The 23,206-nt window shown below is 39.2% G+C and overlaps 1 protein-coding gene across 2 annotated transcripts in view; it reads right to left on the reverse strand.

Annotated features, from left to right (window-relative positions):
* SH3BP5 (SH3 domain binding protein 5) overlaps positions 1–23,206 on the reverse strand; it is a gene marked incomplete at its 3' end in the record, with an annotated part of 102,592 nt that overhangs the window by 28,238 nt on the left and 51,148 nt on the right. For both annotated transcript variants that reach the window (XR_014176762.1, XM_081970118.1), the window contains exons 3-6: positions 21,333–21,461; positions 4,602–4,766; positions 3,603–3,733; positions 1,375–1,417 (exon numbers count right to left, since the gene is read on the reverse strand). Coding sequence is in view for 1 of the 2 variants with exons in the window: in XM_081970118.1 (XP_081826244.1) it covers positions 1,375–1,417; positions 3,603–3,733; positions 4,602–4,766; positions 21,333–21,461 (468 nt within the window). The remainder of the gene's footprint in view (positions 1–1,374; positions 1,418–3,602; positions 3,734–4,601; positions 4,767–21,332; positions 21,462–23,206) is intronic.

Genomic DNA, 23,206 nt, shown 5'->3' on the forward strand with positions numbered 1-23,206 from the left:
CTGACTTTGTTTCAGTAAGTGGAATGATTGGTTGTGTGGGCTGGTTTCCAGATGTTTGGTAGGTGGGAGGTATCGTCACGTTTATTCATGTTGTGGGGGTGTTTCTCTACTTCGATAACTTTCCTTTTCCAGCACCTTAAAGCTACAGGACATGAAATTAATTTTGAAGGAACCAGGTTAATCTCCAAAACAGAACACTTCAACAAGAGAATAATTATGGAAGCTTATCGAAATAAAGAACCCTGACAACATGAATAAATGTGACAATACCTCCCGCCTACCAGACATCTGGAAACCAGCCCTAGTCAACAAATGAGCCCCACCCACCACCCAGGCCGTTACAACCCGAACCAACAATAGACACACAGCCAGCACCAATCAGCACCAATCTATCAATCATGATACAACCACACAACCAATCATTCCACTTACTGAAACAAAGCCAGCACTCCATACCCCCACCACCAAGATTTATAGAAAGATGGCAGCTCCGATCACACTTTAAGCCCCAAACCCAGCCTGAAGATGGCAAGTGGGACCTCACTGAAATGTTGCCAAGACAATCTCAATCTTACACGGGAAAAGATACGAATACAACAAGACCAGCATACCTACAACCATGAAAATCTACGAAAACATATACACACACACACACACACACACACACAGAGTTTTGTGGACTATTTTGGCAGGTGGAGATATTTTTCACTGTGGATATATATTTCTAAATTACCATATAAAAGCCACTACCCCACATATATGCAGGTTAACTATTTTTAGGAAAAACATCTCCATACTAAAAGGCTGCTATCAATTACTCAGAGCAAAACTTCCACCTCAGTGAAATATATTGTCTACATTCTCCACACTACAAGGCAAATAATAGCAATATTCTGGAGTGGGGAGAGAGAAACTAGATTGTCCCCTTTTCTATAGGATCAACTGTCCTATGAGAAGACTTACTACACTTCTTGATATATTGTTTTAATACATTATAATTAAACTTTGAAAAATCTGATTCCTGTAAAGGTGATATAAAATTAATTAGAACTAGATAAATATTCTAAATGCTAGGAATTCTTCAAATTTCAAAAGACAATACCTCCTATTTATGCAGAATATTCCACATCTATAAAAGTTTCATCATTCTTAAAATGAGACAACCACTACAACAGTAACAAGCATAGTGAGGGATTTTTTTCTATTTTGGGGGAGGGAGGGGGTCAGATGGTTTTAAATAAGAAAAATCAATAGCTACCTAGTTGGGTAAAGAAATACCTGCAAACAACCAAACACAGAAATATCAACGACTCAACCACTCAATCCAGAACTAACATATTTATCTTCTACATAAAATAAATAAAAAGTACATACCTCTAATTGTACATAATATTTTGCTTTGAGTTCAAAATAAGGCCTATAAAGATGGGAACATAACAGCATTATTACTGGTAGAACAATGCACTCCCTTTTAATCCCCATCCAATCAGCCATCTACCACCCTGTTGATATAAAAAAATCAGGCCATCCTATCACTTCAATATTTGGATTTTGGGAGCTTCCAGTTGTACTTCCGGCGCCTTCGGAAGTGTGGATCGCGAGCTCTGCAGACTCATTTCAACCTCTCCACATCAGAAGGCTCAAATTGATCCATAGCCACCCTGGAGGGATGGTGAAGTAAAGGGGGACCGCCTGGCAGGTTGAGGAGAGCCACATCTCTCCTCCCTGACTAGGAAAGCCCCCTCATTCAAAGACGAGGAGCAGTGGCAGCTAACATGGCTGCCATAAATTGTCAGCAATAACGCAGAGAGACTCTAGCAAGTTGAAGCTAGAGCGTCATCTGCTGCTAAAAGAAAAACTGTGCAATCTTGGGAATAATCATCTATATTTACTGGATTACAAATATCTACTTTAAAACCATTGGTGATTTATACATCAAATAATAACTTTAGCCAAGAGACCCCCAAATATTGTTGAACAAATAAAAGTGATTGGAAGAGATATGGATAACCCCTTGGTTTGCTTTCTAAATTGGATTGACTGCTTGTTGACTTGACATTTAAAATTGTGATTTTAATAATTTCTGGAAAAATTGACCCAAAAGGAGATTTGTTAAGCAAAGACATAATGCAAAGTGGAAGTAAGTGGAGATAACAGAATGGAGGTGATGTATCAAAATATTAAGGATTTTATAAAGGGACAACATAAGGAGATGATGCAAATATTAGATTGTATTGACCAAAACTGGAAAATATAATACAAGGAACAATGAACAAAGGCCAAGACAATGAGGAAAGAATGGAGATACCAGAAGAAGAGGAGGAGATAGCAGAACTGAGAAACCAACAAGGAGAAGACAACAATGAGGAGATATTATTGAAATTAATAGCGAATAGGGAATTAAAACGGGAGGAAAATATCTTAAAAGATTTGAAAAGGGAATGGGAGAAACCGGAAGATAGCTGGGGAAAAGAGACAGGGGTTATAACAAACAGCTTTAAAAATAGACAGTGAGCAAAGGTGGAGAGGGGAAAGAGCTAGACTGTATAGTTAAAATTAACGGCAGATGAAATAAAAGACTTAAAAGAGTTAAAAGAAGAGTATGGGAGGAACCCCCCCCCCCCCAAAAAAAAAAAAGACAACTGAAAATCTGGATGTGGGCAAGAGATGTTGGATAAAGGAAAAAGAAAGGGAAAGTAAAGTAAATATTTCATAAAATTATTTCAATAATGTGTACTAATATTAGAATTATATAAATATATGATAAGTAATGAAATGCTAGAATTAAACAAGGTGATTAGATAATGAAAGAATATATTTTAATGTGAACATGTGTATTAATAGTAGAATTATATGGATTAGATGATTGGAAAGAACATGAATAGATGTATGAATAAGAATTAAGTTGTAATTGAAAATTAGAGTTTGAATGATGGTATTAGAAAAAACATGAAATAGATATATTTTAAATGTTTTAAATGATTGTGATTGGTACCAGAAGTGACCTCAAGCAATAATCTTGCTGCTAATATAATTTGACTAAGATATGTTTTTAAACAATCCTTAAAGGCATTGCAAGCACAAGACAGTAGTAGCCCAAATTGATAAATGAAGCACCAAATATCAGGGCACAGCACGATTCGTCAAACGGGTCATTTTTACAGCGGCTAAGCCATACTGTAGTTTTCCTGTGGTTTTTCAGGCAATTGTTTTAAAAGCACGGTTAAACCACATCTTAAGCCTCATTGATGAAATAAGCCAATGATTAAAACCACAGGTCCAGATAAGTCATAGCTATTAATTTAGATTGAACAGAAGATTTATAAGGAACTCTAAGCAAGACTTCTTTAATCCCTACCTGGCAATGTCACATAAATGATTTGCTCTGAATCATACACTATACTGCTGAGTATATTTATTTCCACTATATTTATTTCCTATACGTGACTTCTGCATTTGTCTTGTATTGGACATTTGGAAGGAGTCGTTGACTCAAGGCTGCCTTTGACATTTCCCATGGTTTCTCATGGTTCTATTTACATATGCCAGAAAACCACTCAACAATCACAACATCACATGATCCCTTGAAAATTTAAACTTACTTGGATTTGTTAATAGCTCTTTTCAGCTTCTTCTCCAACTGTTTCATTCTGCCCATGGCAGCATTGTATTTGGCTGCTGTTTCTTTATGTACAAGTTCACTTCTAGTTTTTGTCTGCTCTGCTTCCATAACCTTAAAAAAGCATTATGAAAATGTTTTTGAATTTAAGATACTATATGCAAAGCTTGGTTTGTTTTTAGTGGCAATATTTCTCAAATGTCTAAGTAGTATCTGGCAAAATAGCACAACCACATTGAAAAAAGAGGACTCAGTAGAATCTGAGTTGTAAATATCTTGCTATAATTTATTAAGGTTAGCAACATGCCATTGGCTACTTGACTATACTTCTATCAGTGTTACAGAATGCAAAAAATGAGAAACTCCCATGTAAATTAAACTCAGTAACAGAATCATGGAATAATTGAATTTGAAGAGTCTGTTTAGATTAATGTCAAAGTTTTTCTAAAAAGACAATTACTTTTCTTTTTAACATTGGCTATTTTCCTACTAAAAAAAGCTACTTTCATGTAATCATAAATAATGCATAAAGTCTGTTTAATATTAAACAATGATTACAAATCAATCCACCTAGTTTTCTGAAGATAATCATAATGTTTGGAAAATGGAAAAAATGAGAAAACGATGACCAGCAGCAGCAGGTGGATAGACTTAGTTTTGCTGGCTTTTGATGAAAGATCTGAAGGAATAAGTTATGTGTCTTTAAATTAAAATGTTTATTTGTGCAGTGGTAGGCCCGTTATACATCATTCGTGGACAGATTCAGCCTTTTTCTACATGTTACTAATCTGTAATTGCTTTACCTGTTTTAGAAGTTAGAAAAGTTACACGCAAATAGTCTTGCTGCTTTTCTCCTGATATCTATGAATAAACTGTCCCTGAAATAAATGATAGAACCTGTGCAATATTCTGTAAAGTATTAATTCTGTCTCCTTGCCTAAAATGTTTAAAAACTTATGGAAAGAGTAGTAATACAACCTACCCGCTGGGTGGCATGATTGAGCATTTCTTGCCATGCAGAATCAAATTGACGTTTATCATCTTCCAGGAGCCTCTGTTCTGCAAGAGAAATGGTTTCCTTAGCAGCCCGTAGCACCTCTGTTGCTCTCTGAAAATCCTGTGTTGCTTTCTGAGCTTCTAGCTGAGCCTGCAATGAAAGATTAAATTAGTCTAGTACTTTAGAAGGATAAATAATATACAATGATTTCTTCTGATTTCATTTGCTCATCTTAAAATGTCAGTACAATAGATGCTAGTAGTGACTATATTGATTGAAGGATTATATCCTGCTTATATGTAACATTCCCCATTTCATAATATCATGAAGCAGATAACTGCTTACTTCAGTATTGTTGTCTCCAATATATATATAACTTATTATGTAGTTTCACTTCAACATATCCAAAGGACAATTCGTGTAGGATGTTATAAGTTAGGCCTGAACCATCTTCCCTTCACATTTTGATAATGGTTCCTTTTCTTCTCTCTATATGAGCAAATCATGGCTACAATTGCTTGCTCAAATAGTTTTGTTAATGTTTTTTTTAGATACCTTATATTATATCATTCAATTTTAAACCACTATTTTGCAACTATAAATGTTAGCTAATTAACCATTTGATGTTCCATTGGCACAAAAAGATATGTACCGTATTTTCCAGCGTATAAGGCGACTGGGTGTATAAGATGACCCCCTACTTTTCCAGTTAAAATATAGGGTTTGGGCTATACTCGATGTATAAGACTACCCCTCTTCCGAGGCACACCAAATAAAAATGTAAAAACATCAGATTTGATTTCAATGTGGTAATTTTAATTCAAGTGGTTATGACATGCAGGTATTTAGCAGGAAAACTGTCACTTATAAACATAAGGCTGTTTGTCATCAAAACATGTAATATAAAACATTGTAAGTGGATTAAACTTTTCCTAATTCACTCTAAAGCTGAAAGAAAGGATAAAATTGTCACTGCGTTAATTGGTTTGCTAGCTGTGCTGAAAATTTACTGTGCAGGTCACAGTTCTTATCTGCAAGTGATTTAGTATGCATGCTCCTTCACATTCCTTAACTTTCTCTTCTGATCTTCCGTTCGCCTGCCGAAAGAGACAGGCATATAGCTTTGCCAAAATGTAATTAATTCAATTAGCAAGTTTTGTATTTTTATTTTCTTTTATATTAAAAATGTTTTTATTAGATCTTACTTCGGGTTTATTTTTACTTATTTCAAAAGTATGCTACAAGGGATGCCAAGATCCACACCTCCTTAATTCAGGGCAGAATTCACACCCTAACAAAGATGATAAACCCAAGGGGGTGCCATGCTGTTTGTTTTCTAAGCTGTCAACCAAACTGGAACTGATGATGACAGGGGAAAGATGAGAAACAAGAGAGAGCTTCACCATGTCTTCCTTTGTCCCTCTTTTACCCTGCACTTCTCCAGAAGTAGTTTATTCATTATGTGGATTCAGCTGGCACTTCTTGCACATGGAAAGAAGCAGATGAGCAATAGCCAGGGAGTATTAATCCCAACCCCAATCACCTTTGCAAATCTTTTTCCTCACTAATCTCACTGTTTAAGATAAATGACTTAATAATGCAATAGCCCTGATCAACTACACTTTCCTTAAAATTAAATAATTTTGACACATAGGAACTGAACTTTCTTTTGGTTAGAATGTCCCTTCACATCACGGGTTGATGTCACAGAGTAAGAAAGAAAAACACATATATGATATGTATGTCATTTAGTTTATTTATTCCCCTGATAGAATAATTTCTTTAAGCTATCCAAACAAGAACCCCACTAGATAAGATCAAAAGATCATTTTGTTCAGAATCCTGTGAGCAAATGTTTTTAAACCTCCATTAAAGAGCAATTAGGATTCTTCCTACTGTCGTCTTTTCAGAGATATACTGTTTGTGTGGAGGGGGGTATTTATCACAACATCCCTTCCAAAAATCTATTCACAATCAGATTTTTTTTAAAGTCCTAGAGTTAAAATGTCAGAGAAGTGCTATGCTTTACCATCTTAATAGCATCCCAGCTCAGGCCCACTACAGAAACCACACTATTCCCTACTCTCCTGGAGCTGGGGTCTCCTAAATGTTATAATACTGTATTAAGTTGAACTCGAAAATACCGTATATAAATGACAAACCGAAAGGCCCATTTGCTAGGAGGCAACCGGTGACAGAATACTTCTGTATGGCCAACTTGTAAAATCTGGTGAAACTCATTTAACAAAGTTGTTGCTTAGCAACCAAAATTTTGGGCTCAATTGTGATCATAAGTTCTCTTTCTTTTTCTTTTTTTCTTCTTTCTTTCTTGTGTTTCTCTCTCTCTCTTTCTTTTCTTTCTCTTTCTCTCTTTGTATCTCTCTTTTTCCCCTTCCTTCCTTCCTTTCATTCTCTTACTCTTTCTCTTTCTCTCTCGCTCTCCTTCTTTTGCCCCTCACCCTCTCTCTCACACACACATACCTTCCAGTTGACAAAAAAATCTGTTTTGCCAGCTGGGAAGCTGGCAAAGAAGCTTCCTTTTCCCTGTCGCCCGTAGCTCTCGGAGGAAGGAGGCAGGGAAGCAAGCCCTAGGCCTCATCTCTGCCTCCTTCCTCAAGAGCTGGCTTCGGGGATGGCCAGCCAGCCTTTCCCATCACTGTGCCCTTCACTCGCCTTTCACCCGGAGGCTCTGTCAGCGGGGCGCCTCCCATTTCACCTCCCGAGAGAAGGACGCTAGACACCGGGGGGGAGTGGTGGTGACGCCTGCTGCTGCTCTCAGTAATGCAAGCTTTTTGGAGAGCATTAAGCTGCAGGCGCACCAATTCCAGCAGCTGCATCTTGCCTTGAAACTTGCTGTCCCAGCAACCCGAAGGGGACATTATCCCAGCAGCGTCTTAGGCAACTTTCTCTCTTGCCACGCAAGGAAGCAAAGCCAACTTTGTTTATTTATTTGGTTGGTTGGTTCCCGTACCTTGGGAGCAATCTTGTTATGTACTAGCCTCGGAGACGTGGCCACATCTCCGAGTCGCACCTATTGGTCAAGGCACAAGGCAAGAGCAAGAGAATTACTGAGCAGTGATTGGCTGCCCCGCGGACAGCTTGCTTATAAATAGCTGTCAAGCGGGAACTGTTCTATGCTTGTTGGTTCTGGAGTTGCTGTTGTGTTAGCTGTGTGTAATAAAGCCTTGTTATTTGAGTCACTGTCTCGCCTCCGTCATTGCCATCCATGGCACTTTTTATGCCCGCAGTGACCCATTTCATCGCTTGCGTCTCGCCCCATGGCTCTCACTCGAAACTGTGCTCAGCCGTACTAACTCCCTCCCAGCTAAAGATGGAAGCACCTGACGCTGGGAGAATGTCTCCTTCGGGTTGCTGGGACAGCAAATTTCAAGGCAAAATGCAGCTTCTAGAATTGGTGTGTTCAGTATTCCCAGCGTGTAAGACGACCCCCGATTTTTGAAATAATTTTTTGGGGTTAAAAGGTCATCCTATAAGCTGGAAAATATGATAGTTTTTTTTTTCAAAGTCATGCTTATTTACATAAGCAAGTCTTGTTGCTAAGATACCACACCGAGTGCAGAACATTTATTTCAAAACATCACTTTTCTAATAAATTAAAAGCAATATCTTCGACTTTTGGGATCCAGATTAGCTTTATTTAAAGCAGAACCAAAATATCAACAAGATTTAAGACATGTATTATTATTGAAATCCAATTTAGCTAATAATGTATAATCTTTAGAGCAGTTAATAATTCCTATTAACTACTTTAATAGCAAAAAATCTGATCCAGTCTTCTATCCTCTAATGAAAGTCGTTTGTAGAAATATATCATCCAAAAGTAAGCATATTTTACCACAAACCATCAATTTAATTACTTAGTAATTAAGGAGGCTTTTCACTAATGTAGGAGTCTGGAAATTTTGGCCCTCTTGTATCTATTGATAATATCATATCTTAATGAAATATTTCAAACAATAATTGTAACTGACATTTGCTGCAAATCTATATAAATTAATTCAGAGACTTAGTCTCCAACAAATCTCTCTCACACACACATAAGATAAATTGGGAAACACCCCATAATATTATTTGGAACAATACAAGGAAGCATTTCAGAATAATTCGCACCATAACAGCAGTTCATTCAGTTTATATAGTAATTTTCCTTTTTTAAAAAAAATCTTAGTTGTATAGAAAGGGTATAAAGACAATTTTTCCCACAAACAGAAGTTCATAGGTTATTGATGTAAGAGTTATCACAACTGACAAGAGGCAAAGGCTATTCATTAAAGTTACAAGTAAGAAACCAAATATTTGCTTATATGTTAGCAGCCTAGTCAATGTACAGTCATTCTTCCAAAGACTTAATTTTATTCACATGATTAGCAATAATACATTGATGGAGTTTTTTACTCCCAAATTACAGAAAAGCTGGTGCTAAATACACAAACGCACATACATACGCACGTGTGCACACAAAATACATATAGCATGAAAGAATATTTTGTAATACGTATTTCTTACCAGTATTAACTGATTCCTATCTTATGACTGCAACTATTATCTTATAAAATATTTTCCCTTGACAGTCCACATATACCTACATAATTTACTCACAATCAAGACTTGACTGAACATGAAAGAAGGCTCATAGGAAAATAATTTACAATAAAAAAGATGAAAACTGGAAATCAGGATAGTGAACTACGAAACAGAACATAATAAGATGATTCTTAAACAAATGCCACAGTCAAAACTTCTCTGAATCAAAGAAACAAACAGCTAAGTGATCTGGCCAGTATGAGAAACAATGCAAAATATTCAGCAGCTCATGCTTTCACAGAAATGAAGTCATTACTTCAATTTGATTCAACCCAGCTTAATATCCTTTTGTTAATTTTTATATACCGGTATTTGCTTAAAAAAATCATAACCAATATTTTTTTGTTTTTCAAATACACATTTTTAATATTGAATTCTGCTAAATAGGCATATCTGCAATATGGTTTCCATAATATAATACAATATTTTCATCAAATTTGTTTGTTTTCTTTTATTTTAATGCAGAACTGCATTGATAATTTGTTTGCTACATTTGGCAAAATTGAAATTTATTTCAGGACCTCTTACAAGATTGTGAGAATAGCCTCTGTTTGCAGAATAGCATGAGATTCTCACAAGGCTGTCTCTGTAGGAAAACTGAGTGTCAAGCGTGGAAAATCAGGAGTCCAATCAGTTCAAATGAATATAGGTTTATTGTATCCTAATGTTCTCCACAAGAATCAGAACTTAAACTGATTCGACTTCCGGTCCCTGTAGGCAACGGACGTTTTGTCTGTCGCTTGTCTTCTCAGTGGGCTCCATTCAGGAGCACAGGGGGCCTTGGAGGGGTCCCCTGCCGTAGGGCAGCTTGTTGGAGCCCCTAAGACTCGGCGGCAGCCGGTGGGGGGGGGTTCCAGCTTCGCCCCAGGAGCTGGGGAGCAGAAGGGGGGCATGCTTGCCCCTTCACGAATGGGTTCCAGGAGGAACAAGTCAATCAAAGGAAGTGTGGCTGAAATGTTGGTCCCTTTGCATCTGCATAAATTAAATTTATCTTTATATCCCATTTTTAACATATGTCGCTATCCCTTTTCTCTTTTCTTCTGCTGATGCTGCATATAATTTTCCTAATTTAGGACATTCCAGGTATTTTATATCTTGTTTTTTAATGTGCGTTTCCTGTAAGCATATTATATCTGCCTTTTGTTTTGTTAATTTTGCTCAGATACGCTTTCCTTTTGTTGGCGAATTTAAACCGTTAATATTTACTGACAATAATTGAATTTCTTCATCCATCCTCCTAATTCTCTGCCTGTCTTTATTTTTTATTAACTCTAGTTTCTTTTTTGGCTCCTTGTTTTTGGTCTCACTTCCTCCTCTCTCTGTTGCTCTTTCTCCTTCCTACTACTTTCTCCTTGTTCTCCTTCCATTGTTCTCTGTTGCTGTTCTTCCTGGCTTCTATATTCCAACTCCTCCTTACTGCTCTGTTCCTCTTCCGGGCCTACTAGTTGCTCATATAAATCTTGTGCCTTCTCCAGGTTGTCAACTTTAATCCTTTTCTCCTGCCACGTTACCAGCATCCCTTCAGGTATCAACCACCTAAATAGTATATCTCATTTAATCAGTTGTGTCACCAGAAATCGATAGTCTCTCTGTTGCTCCCTCACTGTTCGCGGGATTTGTTTCAGGGTTTGTATCTCTTTCCCTTTGTACAGCATTGGCTCGTCTCTTGTTATTCTATAAATTATATCTCTCACTTTTTTCTTCGCGAATCTAATGTGCACTTCTCTAGGCAATCGCTGTCTTCTGGCATAATTAGTGCTTACCCTGTATATATTGTCCAATTCATTTAGGATCTCATGCTTATCTCTTTGTAACATCTCTGCTATTAATTCCGACATTATCATTTGTAAATCTTCCTCTTTTGTCTCTGTTACATTCTGGAATCAGAGATAAAATGCTGCATGATCCATTTCCAGATGGATAAGGGAGTCTTCTAAGTTTTTGGTTGATGTTTTCATCTGCTGTTCAACTAAGTCTAGTTTCTTCTCTGTTTGTTCTGTTCTTTTTTCTACCGCTCTTATTGACTGTTCATTTTTTTCCAGTGTTTGTTGTACTATTCCCATTTTATCATCTAATTTCTATATGTCATTTTTAACTTCATTTTTCATTTCACTCATCTCTATTTTCATTTCATTTATCTCTATTTTCAATTCCCTGTGGTTTTTAGCTACTGCCTCTTGAAGCTTGGTCATAGTTTCTTGGATAGTTAGCAATGCTGCCTGCACATTTTCGATATTTGATCTGGAATCTGGTTTTTCCATTGTAGCCATTCCTTCTGTTGACCTTTGGGATGCTGGAGAAGCAGTCAATACCTTTGTCGCTGGATTTACAGTTGTCTTTTTCCCGGCTTTCAGTGATGTTGTTGTGATACTCGCCATCTCTTTTAAAATTTTATCTTGTTCTTTTAGTATATTATATATGTTGTCCCAAATTAGCATCCAATATCTTGACTGTTATTTTTATTTCAACTTATCTTTTTTTTAATCAATATTCTTTCCCCCCTCTTTTAATCACAATCTTAAATTTGCTACTAATAGGTTATACACTGTTACATTAGATATTACTGATAATATAATATATATGCTCTGCTGTTAAGTTTTTTTAAAAAATAATTCCTTAACTTAGCTTGTTCTATCTATAGTAATCCACAAAACAGTATTCCTAAAGCAGTATAAGCAACTTAAATAATGTCAATATATATCTCTAAATTATTCAATAACAACCGGTAATAATAAAGAAGAAAAAAAGCAAACAGAGAGAGAGAGGAGAGAGGAAGCCTCAGTACTCAGTGCTCATTTATACCAACAGTGCCAGTGGAGGGTTTTTGCCGGTCCTCACCGGTTTGCGTGAACCGGTTGGTGACCGGACCCGGAAGTAACTTCTGGGCCCTGGGAATCGGCACCGGCCCTGTCGCTTGCTCCCCCGCCCCTCCAGTCGCTGCTCGCTTGCTCCCCCCACCTGTCTCCGGACTTGCCTAAGATGCCTGGCCACCAGCAAGTATGGGTGCAGGGGTGGGGATGGCAGCAGGAGATTATGCGGTGTGACTGGCATCTTTGGCAAGTTTGGGGACCTTGCAAGATCTTTGCAAGGTCCCCAGACTTGCCCAGCAAAGCGCGGGGCGGCAGTAGCTTGCGTGTCGTGGCCTGGCTGCCAGCAAAGCATCTCCCCAGACTTGCCCAGCAAAGCACAGGGCGGCGGGGCGGCCCCTTGCTTTGACAGCCGCCTCGTTTCCAATTGGGATGGGGAAGAAATCCATCTTTTCTGTCCCTCTCCATGGATCCCTCCCAATTGGAAACGAGGGGGCTGTGAAAGACAAGGCAGCGGGCCCCACATGGCTGCTCAAGCAGCAAAAGAAGGAACAGGAGAGGAGTTCCACGTGGGGCTTTTTAAACAGCCAAACTCCCCTCCAGTTAATTCTTCTGTTTGAACAAGCCATGCAGGGTGCGCTCCCTTGCTTTGACAGCCGCCTCATTTCCAATGGGGAGAAATCCATGCGTTAGAGAGAGAGGAGAAATCTGGCTTCGGCAAAAGGGAAAAAAGCCCTCTCTGCCGCTCTGCTAAAAAGACGGGAACCAAGGCCAAGAGATAACAGGACGACTAACCATATTCGGTTAACCCCCAGAGCGTTAAGAGGCTGAATTGTGAGCTCTGTGAATTGGCTTGTAGGACACAGAATGCCATGATCATAGCATTTATCGGGCACCAGTTTTAATTCATAGAATATATCTACGAATCAACAAGCCTTCTGGAACTAGCCACCTGAACCAGATGTTTTTTTCATACAATTTTTTAGTTAGAAGGAAGAATTTCTTCCTCTTACCTCTTATTCTTTTTGGTATCTGTTTCAGAATGGTTATTTCTTTGTCCTTATATCTTAAAGGTTCCCCCCTTTGAACTCCTAGAATCTCATCTCTTGTAGTCTTTCTAAAAAATTTAACATGAACTTCCCTTGGAACATTGTGTGTTCTAGCATATGCTGAGTTGATTCGATATATCAGGTCAATATCCCATCCTAGCTGTTGTTTATCTCTTTTAATATAATCTGCTAGCATTCTTATCATAGTCTCCCTTAAATCTTAACCCTCCATTTCAGGTATATTTTGAAATCTAAGAAAGAAAGACATCCTTTCAAATTCCATTTTTTCCACATAATTCTCAATCCCAGCATTTTTTTTTTTTTTTTTTGTAAAGCCTTCATCTCTTCTCCCACCCCCACAGCACCCTCCTCCAGGGCGTTTATTTTCTGGCTATTTTGTAAAGTCTATTGTTGATTCTCTCTGTGTTGTTCCTTTAAGTCCGCCAACTGCTTTTTTATTTCATCCTGTCCCTTTAAGAGTGTCTGGAACATTTGATGAAACATTTCTTGAGACTGCTGTTCCCCCTCGGAGGCTTTTGGTTGTAAAAAGGCAGATAGTTGTGTTTGTTGGGGAACAAGACTTGAGACAGAAGAAGATGGAGCTGAGGCTGGTTTAGGAAGGGGGGGCCTTTTTCGCAGGCATTGCGAAGTTCAGAGAAAGTTATAAGTCCAGACAGAAAAGATGGCGTCTATAGGAGCGCGCCGTCAGGCGAGGTCTACAGGCAGGCAAAGTCCAATGTAGGATATCAGTCTTCAATACAGCTCCCCTCTAGTTGTAATCAATTTTTCCCAGTCCAAGGAAGATTGTACAAAGAGATTCCTCTAGGGTTCACCAGGGTTTTATAGTTCCAACCCAGAAGATTTTTCAACGATGACAGTTCATTTGTAACGGCAGTTAAAATGGGGGAAGAAATGCCATTTTGGCTCAGCCCTCTCAGGGGATCGGAGAGCAACCATTCAGAAAGTTTCCATTCATAGTTTATTAGGTCAGTTCACTTTCTTTCTTTCGCAATTGTTCAAAAGAGTCATTACCCCATTGCTTGAAAGAAGTGAATATCAAAGGTTTTTTTTCCAATTCTCTCTCTCTCCTCCGAGAGTGAGATCGTATCAAGCCGCTTTTCCAAGAGGGGGGGGGAGAAAACCCCCCTTCTCCAATCTTAACACTTTGCCAAGATCAAAGAGTCTTAAAAAAACTGCTAATCCTTATTTACTTAGTTGTTCAAGAAAGCAAGAAAAAAAAACCTGGGGGAATTCCCCCCTCACCGCATTTCTGCTGTTGCCTTCACATGGAGCGTTTTCTTCCGATCTCCTCAGGACAAAGGCGTGCATGGCAAGCGCACCCCCCAAAAGCCTCCCGGTGCCTAGGGCAAAGCTGGCAGCCACCCTGCGGCTGCCACCGCTCCAGGGGGCTCCAGCAAGCTGCCCCCTCAGCAGGACACCCCCACAAGGCACCCTGTGCCCCCCCCTGAGTCAGGGGGAGCCCATCAGGATGGCAAGCGGCGGACAGCATGCCTGTCATCCACAGAAACCGGAAGTGGGAGGGTGGTAGAGTGAGAATTAATACAGTGGTGGAGGCAGAAGCCTTCATGGAAAAACACAAGAACCTCCTAGATGAAACAAGAGACAGTGCACAAGACATGAAGGGGGGAGGAGCCATGGCTCAGCCAACAGACAGGGGAGAGGAGGCAGCAATGAGACTTAGGTCACAGAAATGAATTAAAAACACACTGCAATTGTTAATATAATGAAATGGTTAGAAGTGATATAAAGTATGATGAAGATGTTAAAGAATTTGAAGTAAATTTGAACTGCTAATATGTATGTAATAATGATATTCTGATATATATAAAATAAGAGAGAGATGTAAGATCCCGGGGAAGTACCACCTTCTGTATGATGTAGCTGTCAAAAAATTTCTCCACACTTATGTACCCTTTTCCCCAAAATATTTGAAAAAACCAATAAAACTTTTTAAAAAAAGAATATATCTACGAATATAATTGGAAGGGATGTGTTTGTGTGAGAGAGAGGAGGGAGAGAGAGAAAGAGAGAAAGAAAGGAAGGAAGGAAGTGGGAGATATACAAGGAAGGAAGGAAGGAAGGAAGGAAGGAAGGAAGGAAGGAAGGAAGGAAGGAAGGAAGGAAAGGAGGGAGAGGGAGAGAAAAAAAGAGAGAGAGAAAGACAGAAAGAAAAGGAGAGAAAGAAAAAGAGAAAGAAGGAAAGAGAAAGGAAGGAAGGAAGGAAGAAAGAAAGAAAAAAGAAATAAGTAAAGAAAAAAAGAAAGTGGGAGAGAGAGATGAAAGAAAGAAAGAAAGGAAAAGGGAGAGAAAGAAAAAAGGAAGGAAGGAACAAATGAAGGAAAGAAAGAAAGAGAACTTATGACCACAATTGAGCCCAAAATTTTGGTTATTAAGCAAGATCATTGTTAAGTGAATTTCACCACATTTTCCAAGTTGGCCACACCCACCCAGTCACACAACCGCCAAGCCACTCCCACAAAACAGACCACACCTACAGAATAGGTTCTAAAAATTTTTGAAACCCCCCACTGAACATGCAATTATTTCATTATATCCTTAGTGTAATTACTGCAATTAATTCAAATACATATTTATAACCATAGACATATATATATATAAGGATATCTACAAGCTTTCCACTTACTTGTTTATAAATATGAATATAGTTTTGAGTACGTTTATAGATATTATAAATATTATATATAAATATTATATATAATTGTAACTTATTTCTCTAAACTATTAATGCAGTCAATTCGTTCAACACCTTTTCTTTTACTTTTTTTTAAAGTTCTGGGTTGAATTACTTTTCTTTTCAGTCTTTGCAAAATTGTCCACGCTCTTCTGTTCTGAATAGTTCTAGATCATTTCAGCACAGCTGTTGCATCAGCCTTCCCCTTCCGTTTCGTTGTCCTCTTCTTTTTCCTAACTGCTATCTGTCAGCCACCGCCCCCGAGCATACCACTGTTCTCCAAGTCCTCCTTCTTTCTCGGTTTCTTTTCCACCACTTGAGTCTGTATGTCTTAGAGTCAGTTCGTGCTCTTTCTTGTTGTCTTCCCTATGATCGCTCACTTACACCAATTCGTTCTTTTGGGCCGGTCTTTGCCTCTAAAGATCTGCCGTTCACATTCCTACAGATGGCTGCTCGGTTATAGGGCTCTCACCTGATCTCTAGAGACTCACTGCTTTGCCCGTTCTTCTCTGCAATCTTCCTTTTCGGCCAACACTCACCGCTGTTTCCACTTGCAAGCCAATCCACTAATCCACTCGATGACACAATAGGTTGATTAAATTCTTCCTTCCCCTTTTAGATAGTTTGCCAAGACTTCAAGTCCACCATTGACAAGGCGCTTGCTCGTCGGATTAAATGAGTATACCCACGTCGTAGTCTGCCTCGTTAGTCCTAGGGTTTCCCTAGTCCTCCACGTCTCTCTCCAAGATCAGCATACCCCCGCAAGGGTCCTCCAAACGTGTAGATTGAGATAAGAAGTCAGAGCCCTGATTTCTTCCCCACACTCATCTCGACGTCACTACCCGGAACCTATGACCCTTATTTCTAACGTAGGTCTGGCATGCTCTATAGCAGTGATGGCAGGCCTTTTTCCCCTCAGGTGCCAAAAGCATGCTATCACATGTCCACACCCATAATTAAATGCCCCCCCAGGACCCCTCATGCATGCACAGATGGCTTTCTTAGAGCCTGGAGAAAGTGAAACAGCCTCCCCCTGTCCCCTCCAAGGCCCTCTGGAGGCCGAAACGACCCATTTCCTGACTTCCGGTGGGCCTGGTATGTCCATTTTTCACCCTCCCCAGACTACAGAGCCTTTCCTGGAGCCTGGGGAGGGCAAAAACAGCCTCCCCTGTCTCTCCTCAGAGGCCCTCTGGAAGTCGGAAACTTCCAACTTCCAGTGGGCCCGGAAGGTCCATTTTCCGTCCTCCTCAGGTCTCCTGAAGCCTGGGGAGGACAAAAAATGGACCTTCCGGGTCCCCTGGAAGTTGGAACTTTCCGAACTTCCGGTGGGCCTGTTGGGCCCATTCTTCACCATGGCCATGTTAATAATTTTTGATAACTCACAGGAAGCAATGGATTTGATTATCAAGAGACAACAGTTTTTCATTTCTCAATTTTTTTTAACTTGATTTAAAAAATTAATCATTAAAATGATTAAAATGTTTGATCATTAAAAATGATTAAAACTAAAAAGTCGAGTTATATATAAGTGTTAAACATCTTATTGCGAAAATGTACAAAGTTTTGTCAAAAATAAAAACAACAAGTTAAAGACTATAGGATAAGGTGGACTAAACATTTCATATTCACATCCACTCATTTGTATAGTATACAAATACAGCAGTGGGAGTATATGTAGACAAAGGGATTGAAATTTACATTGTGCCATAATCTTAAAAGAAAAAGTTTATAAAAAGATGCATAGATGATTGTCAAAACTTCAAATATAAACACCAAGAAGGGATATTTTACCACTTTTAGTGGACTTATAAAAAAGCTAAAAATGTTAGACTGAAATACATATGTTAACTTTTATTAGAGTTGATAGACAAACATTTGGAAAAATTGCATTTTACTTTGTTCTTTTATATGATAACAGCAGCAAGATTTCTATAACCCAACACTGAATGGATTCAATGATGTTGCAATAGAAGAATGGTTGGTAAAACTGATAGAGCTAGCTCGGATGGCAAAACTGATGGCTCAGATTAGAGAAAAAACATTAGCCATATTTAATATGCTCCCAAGGGGCAGCCCACCTGATGGATTATACTGTAAATCCATAAATCTTAGATTTTTCAGACAGGGCCTGGAGAGTACCAGATTTACAAAGGTTGCCTTAGCTTAAGAAAATTAAATCATGATTTAAGAAGATGTGATCATAGAAATAAAAATATCATATGAAAAAGACTGTCCAATCAACTGTATTGGCCACATTGTTGTAGTCTAATGAAATGTTTAACTCTATACATTACCACATCCAGTCCACCTATTTGCTATGCTGCAGTTTTAGTAAGTCAGTTTTCCTCAACAGTCTTGACAAAGCAATCATTTGTGATATCATTGCAACCATTCTAGTTTTTATTTGTATTACAGGTGGTCATTAAAAGTTTGTTGTAATACTAGATAACACTCTGACCTGTTTATTTAATTATCTAATTTATATAATCGCCCCTCTCACAAATGACACTGGCTGATCTATAATAAAACTTAAAAAAATCTTAAATCATTACTGTTAATAAGTACTGAAAATATTTTAATTTTTTTAAACTAAAAAACGTAAAACAGGAATAATAGATGGAAGGAAGTTAATAGTAATGGAGCCACTTCAATAGTTCACTCATCCCCTCCCATGCCGGATGACATAATCAGGGAACTTTGGAAACTTAGAAGCAATGAAGCCATCCTTACCTGGTGGTGGAGGGAAAATTTTTTACAGTGCAGGGACCATAGCAGAAAAGACCTGCCACCTACACGCCACCACATGTAGCTTCCTAGATGACAGAACGCATAACATGTCCATTTGTTAAATCTAATGGGACAGACAGATGAAACCAGGAAAAGATGGTTCCTCAAATAGCCCAGTCTCATGCTACGTAGCAACGCCAAAAACTTGAATTGGATCCAGAAACAAATGCAGCCTGCACAGTCTAGATGCAATGTGTGCTCTACCAGAAACATATAACTATTTATGCTGGTGAATTTTGTACCAGCTGAAGTTTCTGGATACTCTTCAAAATGAGCCGCATGTAGAGCACATTGCAGTTGTTGAACACAGAGCATGTGTGACTGAGTAGGTCCCTTGATCCAGAAATGGGCACAACTGAACAAATGAATTTATTTGCTTATTTCAGACATGAGCAAATTAATTCTTAATGGACCACCATGCATCCTTGCAACTTATGAAAAGAGCAACAAGGTCAAAACAGCTGAAAGAGAATAGACAATATGGATTAGACCAGGGGTGTCAAACGCAAGGCCCACAGCAGGATCCAGCCTGTGATTGGTTGGCCCACAATGCTTTGGCCTAGTCTACCCACATCACTTTGGCTCTATCTACCTGCGCTGCTTCAGCCTGATCTACTCAATGCGAAGAGAAAACATTAGGCCAGTGTGGCTTCAGCCCGGTCTATCCAATTCGAAGAGGAAACATGCCAGCAGTTTGGGAAATGGGGTCAAGATGGCTACTCCCACCTAGTCAGCCACACCCACCCAGTTGGCCATGGCTGGCTGGTCTCCCGAGGTCAACCACAGCCCTGATGTGGCCCTAAATGTATTAGACTTTAGCTTTGAAGAGATAAAGTAGAGAAAAGATCACACTTTCTCCCTTCTGCGGAGACCGCAGAAACATTGTTCTAAAATAAATAACAAATACAGAGCATAGTAAATCAACAATTCACAACTATATTAGTCAGTATTTCTAATTTATTTTAGAAGCAGATCCAGGGAGTAGCTTTTTAGAAAAATCTTCAAAAATAAGTCAATAATATGCTTACTTTGAAGGTTAACGTTCAGTCTGTGTCAGTTCAGTTTTTTGTCAGCTCAGTTGGAAGGCTGCAGTATTTTCAGACTATCTATCACAAGTTAGATGAACTTACCCACAATTCCACTGTATGAAAAAGAATCATCTAGGTCAGTGATGGCGAACCTTTTTTGGCTCGCGTGCCACAAGTGGGGGGAGCGCAGGGGGGTCGAGTGCGGGCGTGCCGCACCCATAATGCAATGCGCGACCTCCCCAGTGCGCATGCACGCAGAACACGCGACCCCCCCATTTTTACATGCTTTTTTCGCCCTCCCCAGGCTCCAGGGGCTTTATAGGAGCCTGGGGAGGGCGAAAGGAGCCTCCCCCGAACCCCCGGAGGCCCTCCGGAGGCTTCAGGGACCATCCAGAGGCTTCCCTGAAGCCTTCGGAGCGCTTAAAACCACCCTCCGAGCAAACCGGAAGTGACTTCCGGGTTGCTCGGAGGGTGGTTTTAAGCGCTCCGAAGGCATCAGGGAACCCTCGGACGGTCCCTGAAGCCTTCGGAGCGCTTAAAACCACCCTCCGAGCAAACCGGAAGTTGCTCGGAGGGTGGTTTTAAGCGTTCCAAAGGCTTCAGGGATGGTCCCTGAAGCCTCCGGGGGGGGGGAGGCTCTTTTCACCCACCCCAGGCTCCTATAAAGCCTCTGGAGCCTGGGGAAGGCGAAAAATAGCTTTTAAAAAGGTGAACTCTGTTAGCCAGCGCGCGGAGGGTGGTTTTAAGCGTTCCAAAGGCTTCAGGGATGGTCCCTGAAGCCTCCGGGGGGGAAGGCTCTTTTCGCCCACCCCAGGCTCCTATAAAGCCTCTGGAGCCTGGGGAAGGCGAAAAATAGCTTTTAAAAAGGTGAACTCAGTTAGCCAGCGCGCGCATGCGCGCTGGCCAGCTGACAAGGCAGCGCCTCGCGTACCCTGACAAATGGCTCCACGTGCCACTTGTGGCACGCGTGCCATAGGTTCGCCATCACTGATCTAGGTGATATCACCATTATTTTTTCCTTTTGTTTAGAGAAGGAAAAATCTACAATACAGCCAGAGGTGGGCTGCACATACTTTAACAACTGGTTCACCGAAAATATGAGCATGCACACGCCTTCCACATTTGCATACAATATCTAAAACAATGCTTTTTCGATGTGGGTGGCTTCCTGTACACCTGCTAGGTTAGCCCCAGTTAGTGGAGCGGGAGAGGCGTGCAAATCAGCTTGACTGCAGGGTAGGGCGAGTGAGCCAGTTAGATATTTAGGACCGGATAACATCAGGGTGGGTGGGTGGAGCCAATCAGTGCTCAGAACTACCGGTTCAGGCGAACCGATCCAAATCGGCAGCAACTCACCACTGAGTATAGCTTTCTATAAGTCATAATTGAAGAAAAAGAGAAATTCTAAGACTAATAATTGATTCTATTGTGATGCATTTACAATAACTGAAATGAAGAAGAATAAATGGATTACTAGAAATTTTTCCAAGATCATTAATAGTAGATAGTGAGAAAAAGAACAAACAAGACTTTTAATAGATAAGATCTGTGTGGGTGGTATTCATCACACTTGGAAAGAGAAAAAGGTCATTGTCTCATAGGAAGCACACAGTTGAAATACCCATCATAGCATGCAGATCATGTGCTATAAACAATACCATTGTGGTTTTATTGTGCCTCTATTAACTAAAGTTGTATTGCACAATGTTTTCCAATTGTATTCTTACCTGCCTGGCAACCCTTCGGGCTTCCCAGTAAGGCTTTGAATCTTCTACAGATTTTCCAATCTTCTTCACAAGTTCATCTAGTTTTATTGTAGCTTCCATCAGAACTGAACGGAATTTCTGACGTGCATCCTACAAAGAAAAACACAGCAAATCTGCTAATACATATTCTTCACCAATCACTAGCAACTAAGTCAATTTAGGTAAAACTAGGGTTAGTTACCTAGCAGAAAAATATTTGTGTAGCTGAATTTCAAACTTAATAGAAATCAATGAAAACTTGAGATGGTGTTAAACTTAATGTATTATACTTCCCAATTTTACTAAATTTCTAACACTTTCTGACACAACCTGATCTAAAAAGAGATAGACTTCATAAAAGATGTGATTTTTTTGTTTGTGTAATCAAGTAATCTTCATTGAGTTTTAATCTAAATAAAAAACAATACTGCACAACATCTGCTCTGCCCTGGGCTTCAACTTTTAATGCAGCATTGAGACCAACGTACATATACAACTTTTTATATTTTCAGGGAGGAAATATTTTGACTCTTCAGAAACAATAATCCTTTTCTAAATTCCTTAACAGGTTACTTTTTCCAAATGACTTCACTATTAATTAAAGGAAGGGGTGTGATATTTCATACCAATATCCAATCAATTAATAGCTTTGGTGAACAAAATTAATGTATTTTCAATCTTTTTTCTTCAATCACCCCTCTTCCTTGTTTTGTGTATTACTTCTTTTTCTTCAACTACCTAAAGTAGGAGCAAGTGATTATTCTTCAATTAGCCAGGATACTGCAATCTCATAAATACCACCAATGTTATAAATTTCCAACAGATGGCAGTACTGATACAGAAGAAGCTCTGTCATGTTCTTTAGCACCTATTCTTTCATTTCAGTTAGCAGAAAGCTGTACTATATTGCGGTAGTTTGTGAAATGAGCACCAAAAAAGTGTTTAATCATGCACCATGATTTTATTCTTGATTGAAGGACTTCCTTTATATAGAATTCATTGTCAACTGCACATGGTTTTCACTTATTACTATGTTGACATAAGCTCTGTATCAAAATAAATAAAAATGATGAAGCAGGAAGTTTATTTCTGTGATCAAGAACAAAGTGGATAAGCTGTGATAGCAACCAAAATGTTTCAACTAAGAAAGACTAATGAACTAATTAAGGACAATCAATAGATTGTTCAAAGGGTGATGCCCTTTTCATATGAATGTGTAGGTATCCTATTAATCTTCTTCAGTATCAGAAACTTTATGCAAGATGGGATCCTCACATGCAAAAATATGTTTAGGTGTTGAAATTTGCAAGCACTTGTTGTTAAAAGAATGCTAAAAGAATGAATAAGAAATTTTTCCCAGTACTGTGACAGCTGATGAAATATGAGTGCATCATTATGACCCAGAAATAAAGTGACAGTCCATGTAATATCATCACAAACTTCATCAGTAAAGCAAAAAATTTAAAAATGTCAGGAAAACTTACAGTAATGGGGATTTTTTTGGAAGTGGGTAATGTTATTTGATTTCTTTGAACCTGGCACCACACTCAGTTCAGAATGCTGCATGTTAACACTTGAAACTTTGAAACAATTGAGTAGAGTTCAAAAGCAACATACAATATGACAATGTTAGGCCTCACACCTCCTGGGTCACATAAGAAGCAGTTGCAAAGATGGATTTCACCATATAGTTCCTACTTGGCACTATGTGATTTCCAACTTTATCCAAATATATCATGGAAGTTTATTTGACCCAAATAAAAAGTTAGGAAGGACTGTCAGGACCTGGTTGAAGAAACAAAGCATAGGGTTCTTTCACGCCAGCTTTAAGAAGCTTGCCCAATGTTGCAAATGCA

This window comes from Natrix helvetica, assembly GCF_964273705.1.
Source record: "Natrix helvetica genome assembly, chromosome: Z".
NCBI lineage: Eukaryota > Metazoa > Chordata > Lepidosauria > Squamata > Natricidae > Natrix > Natrix helvetica.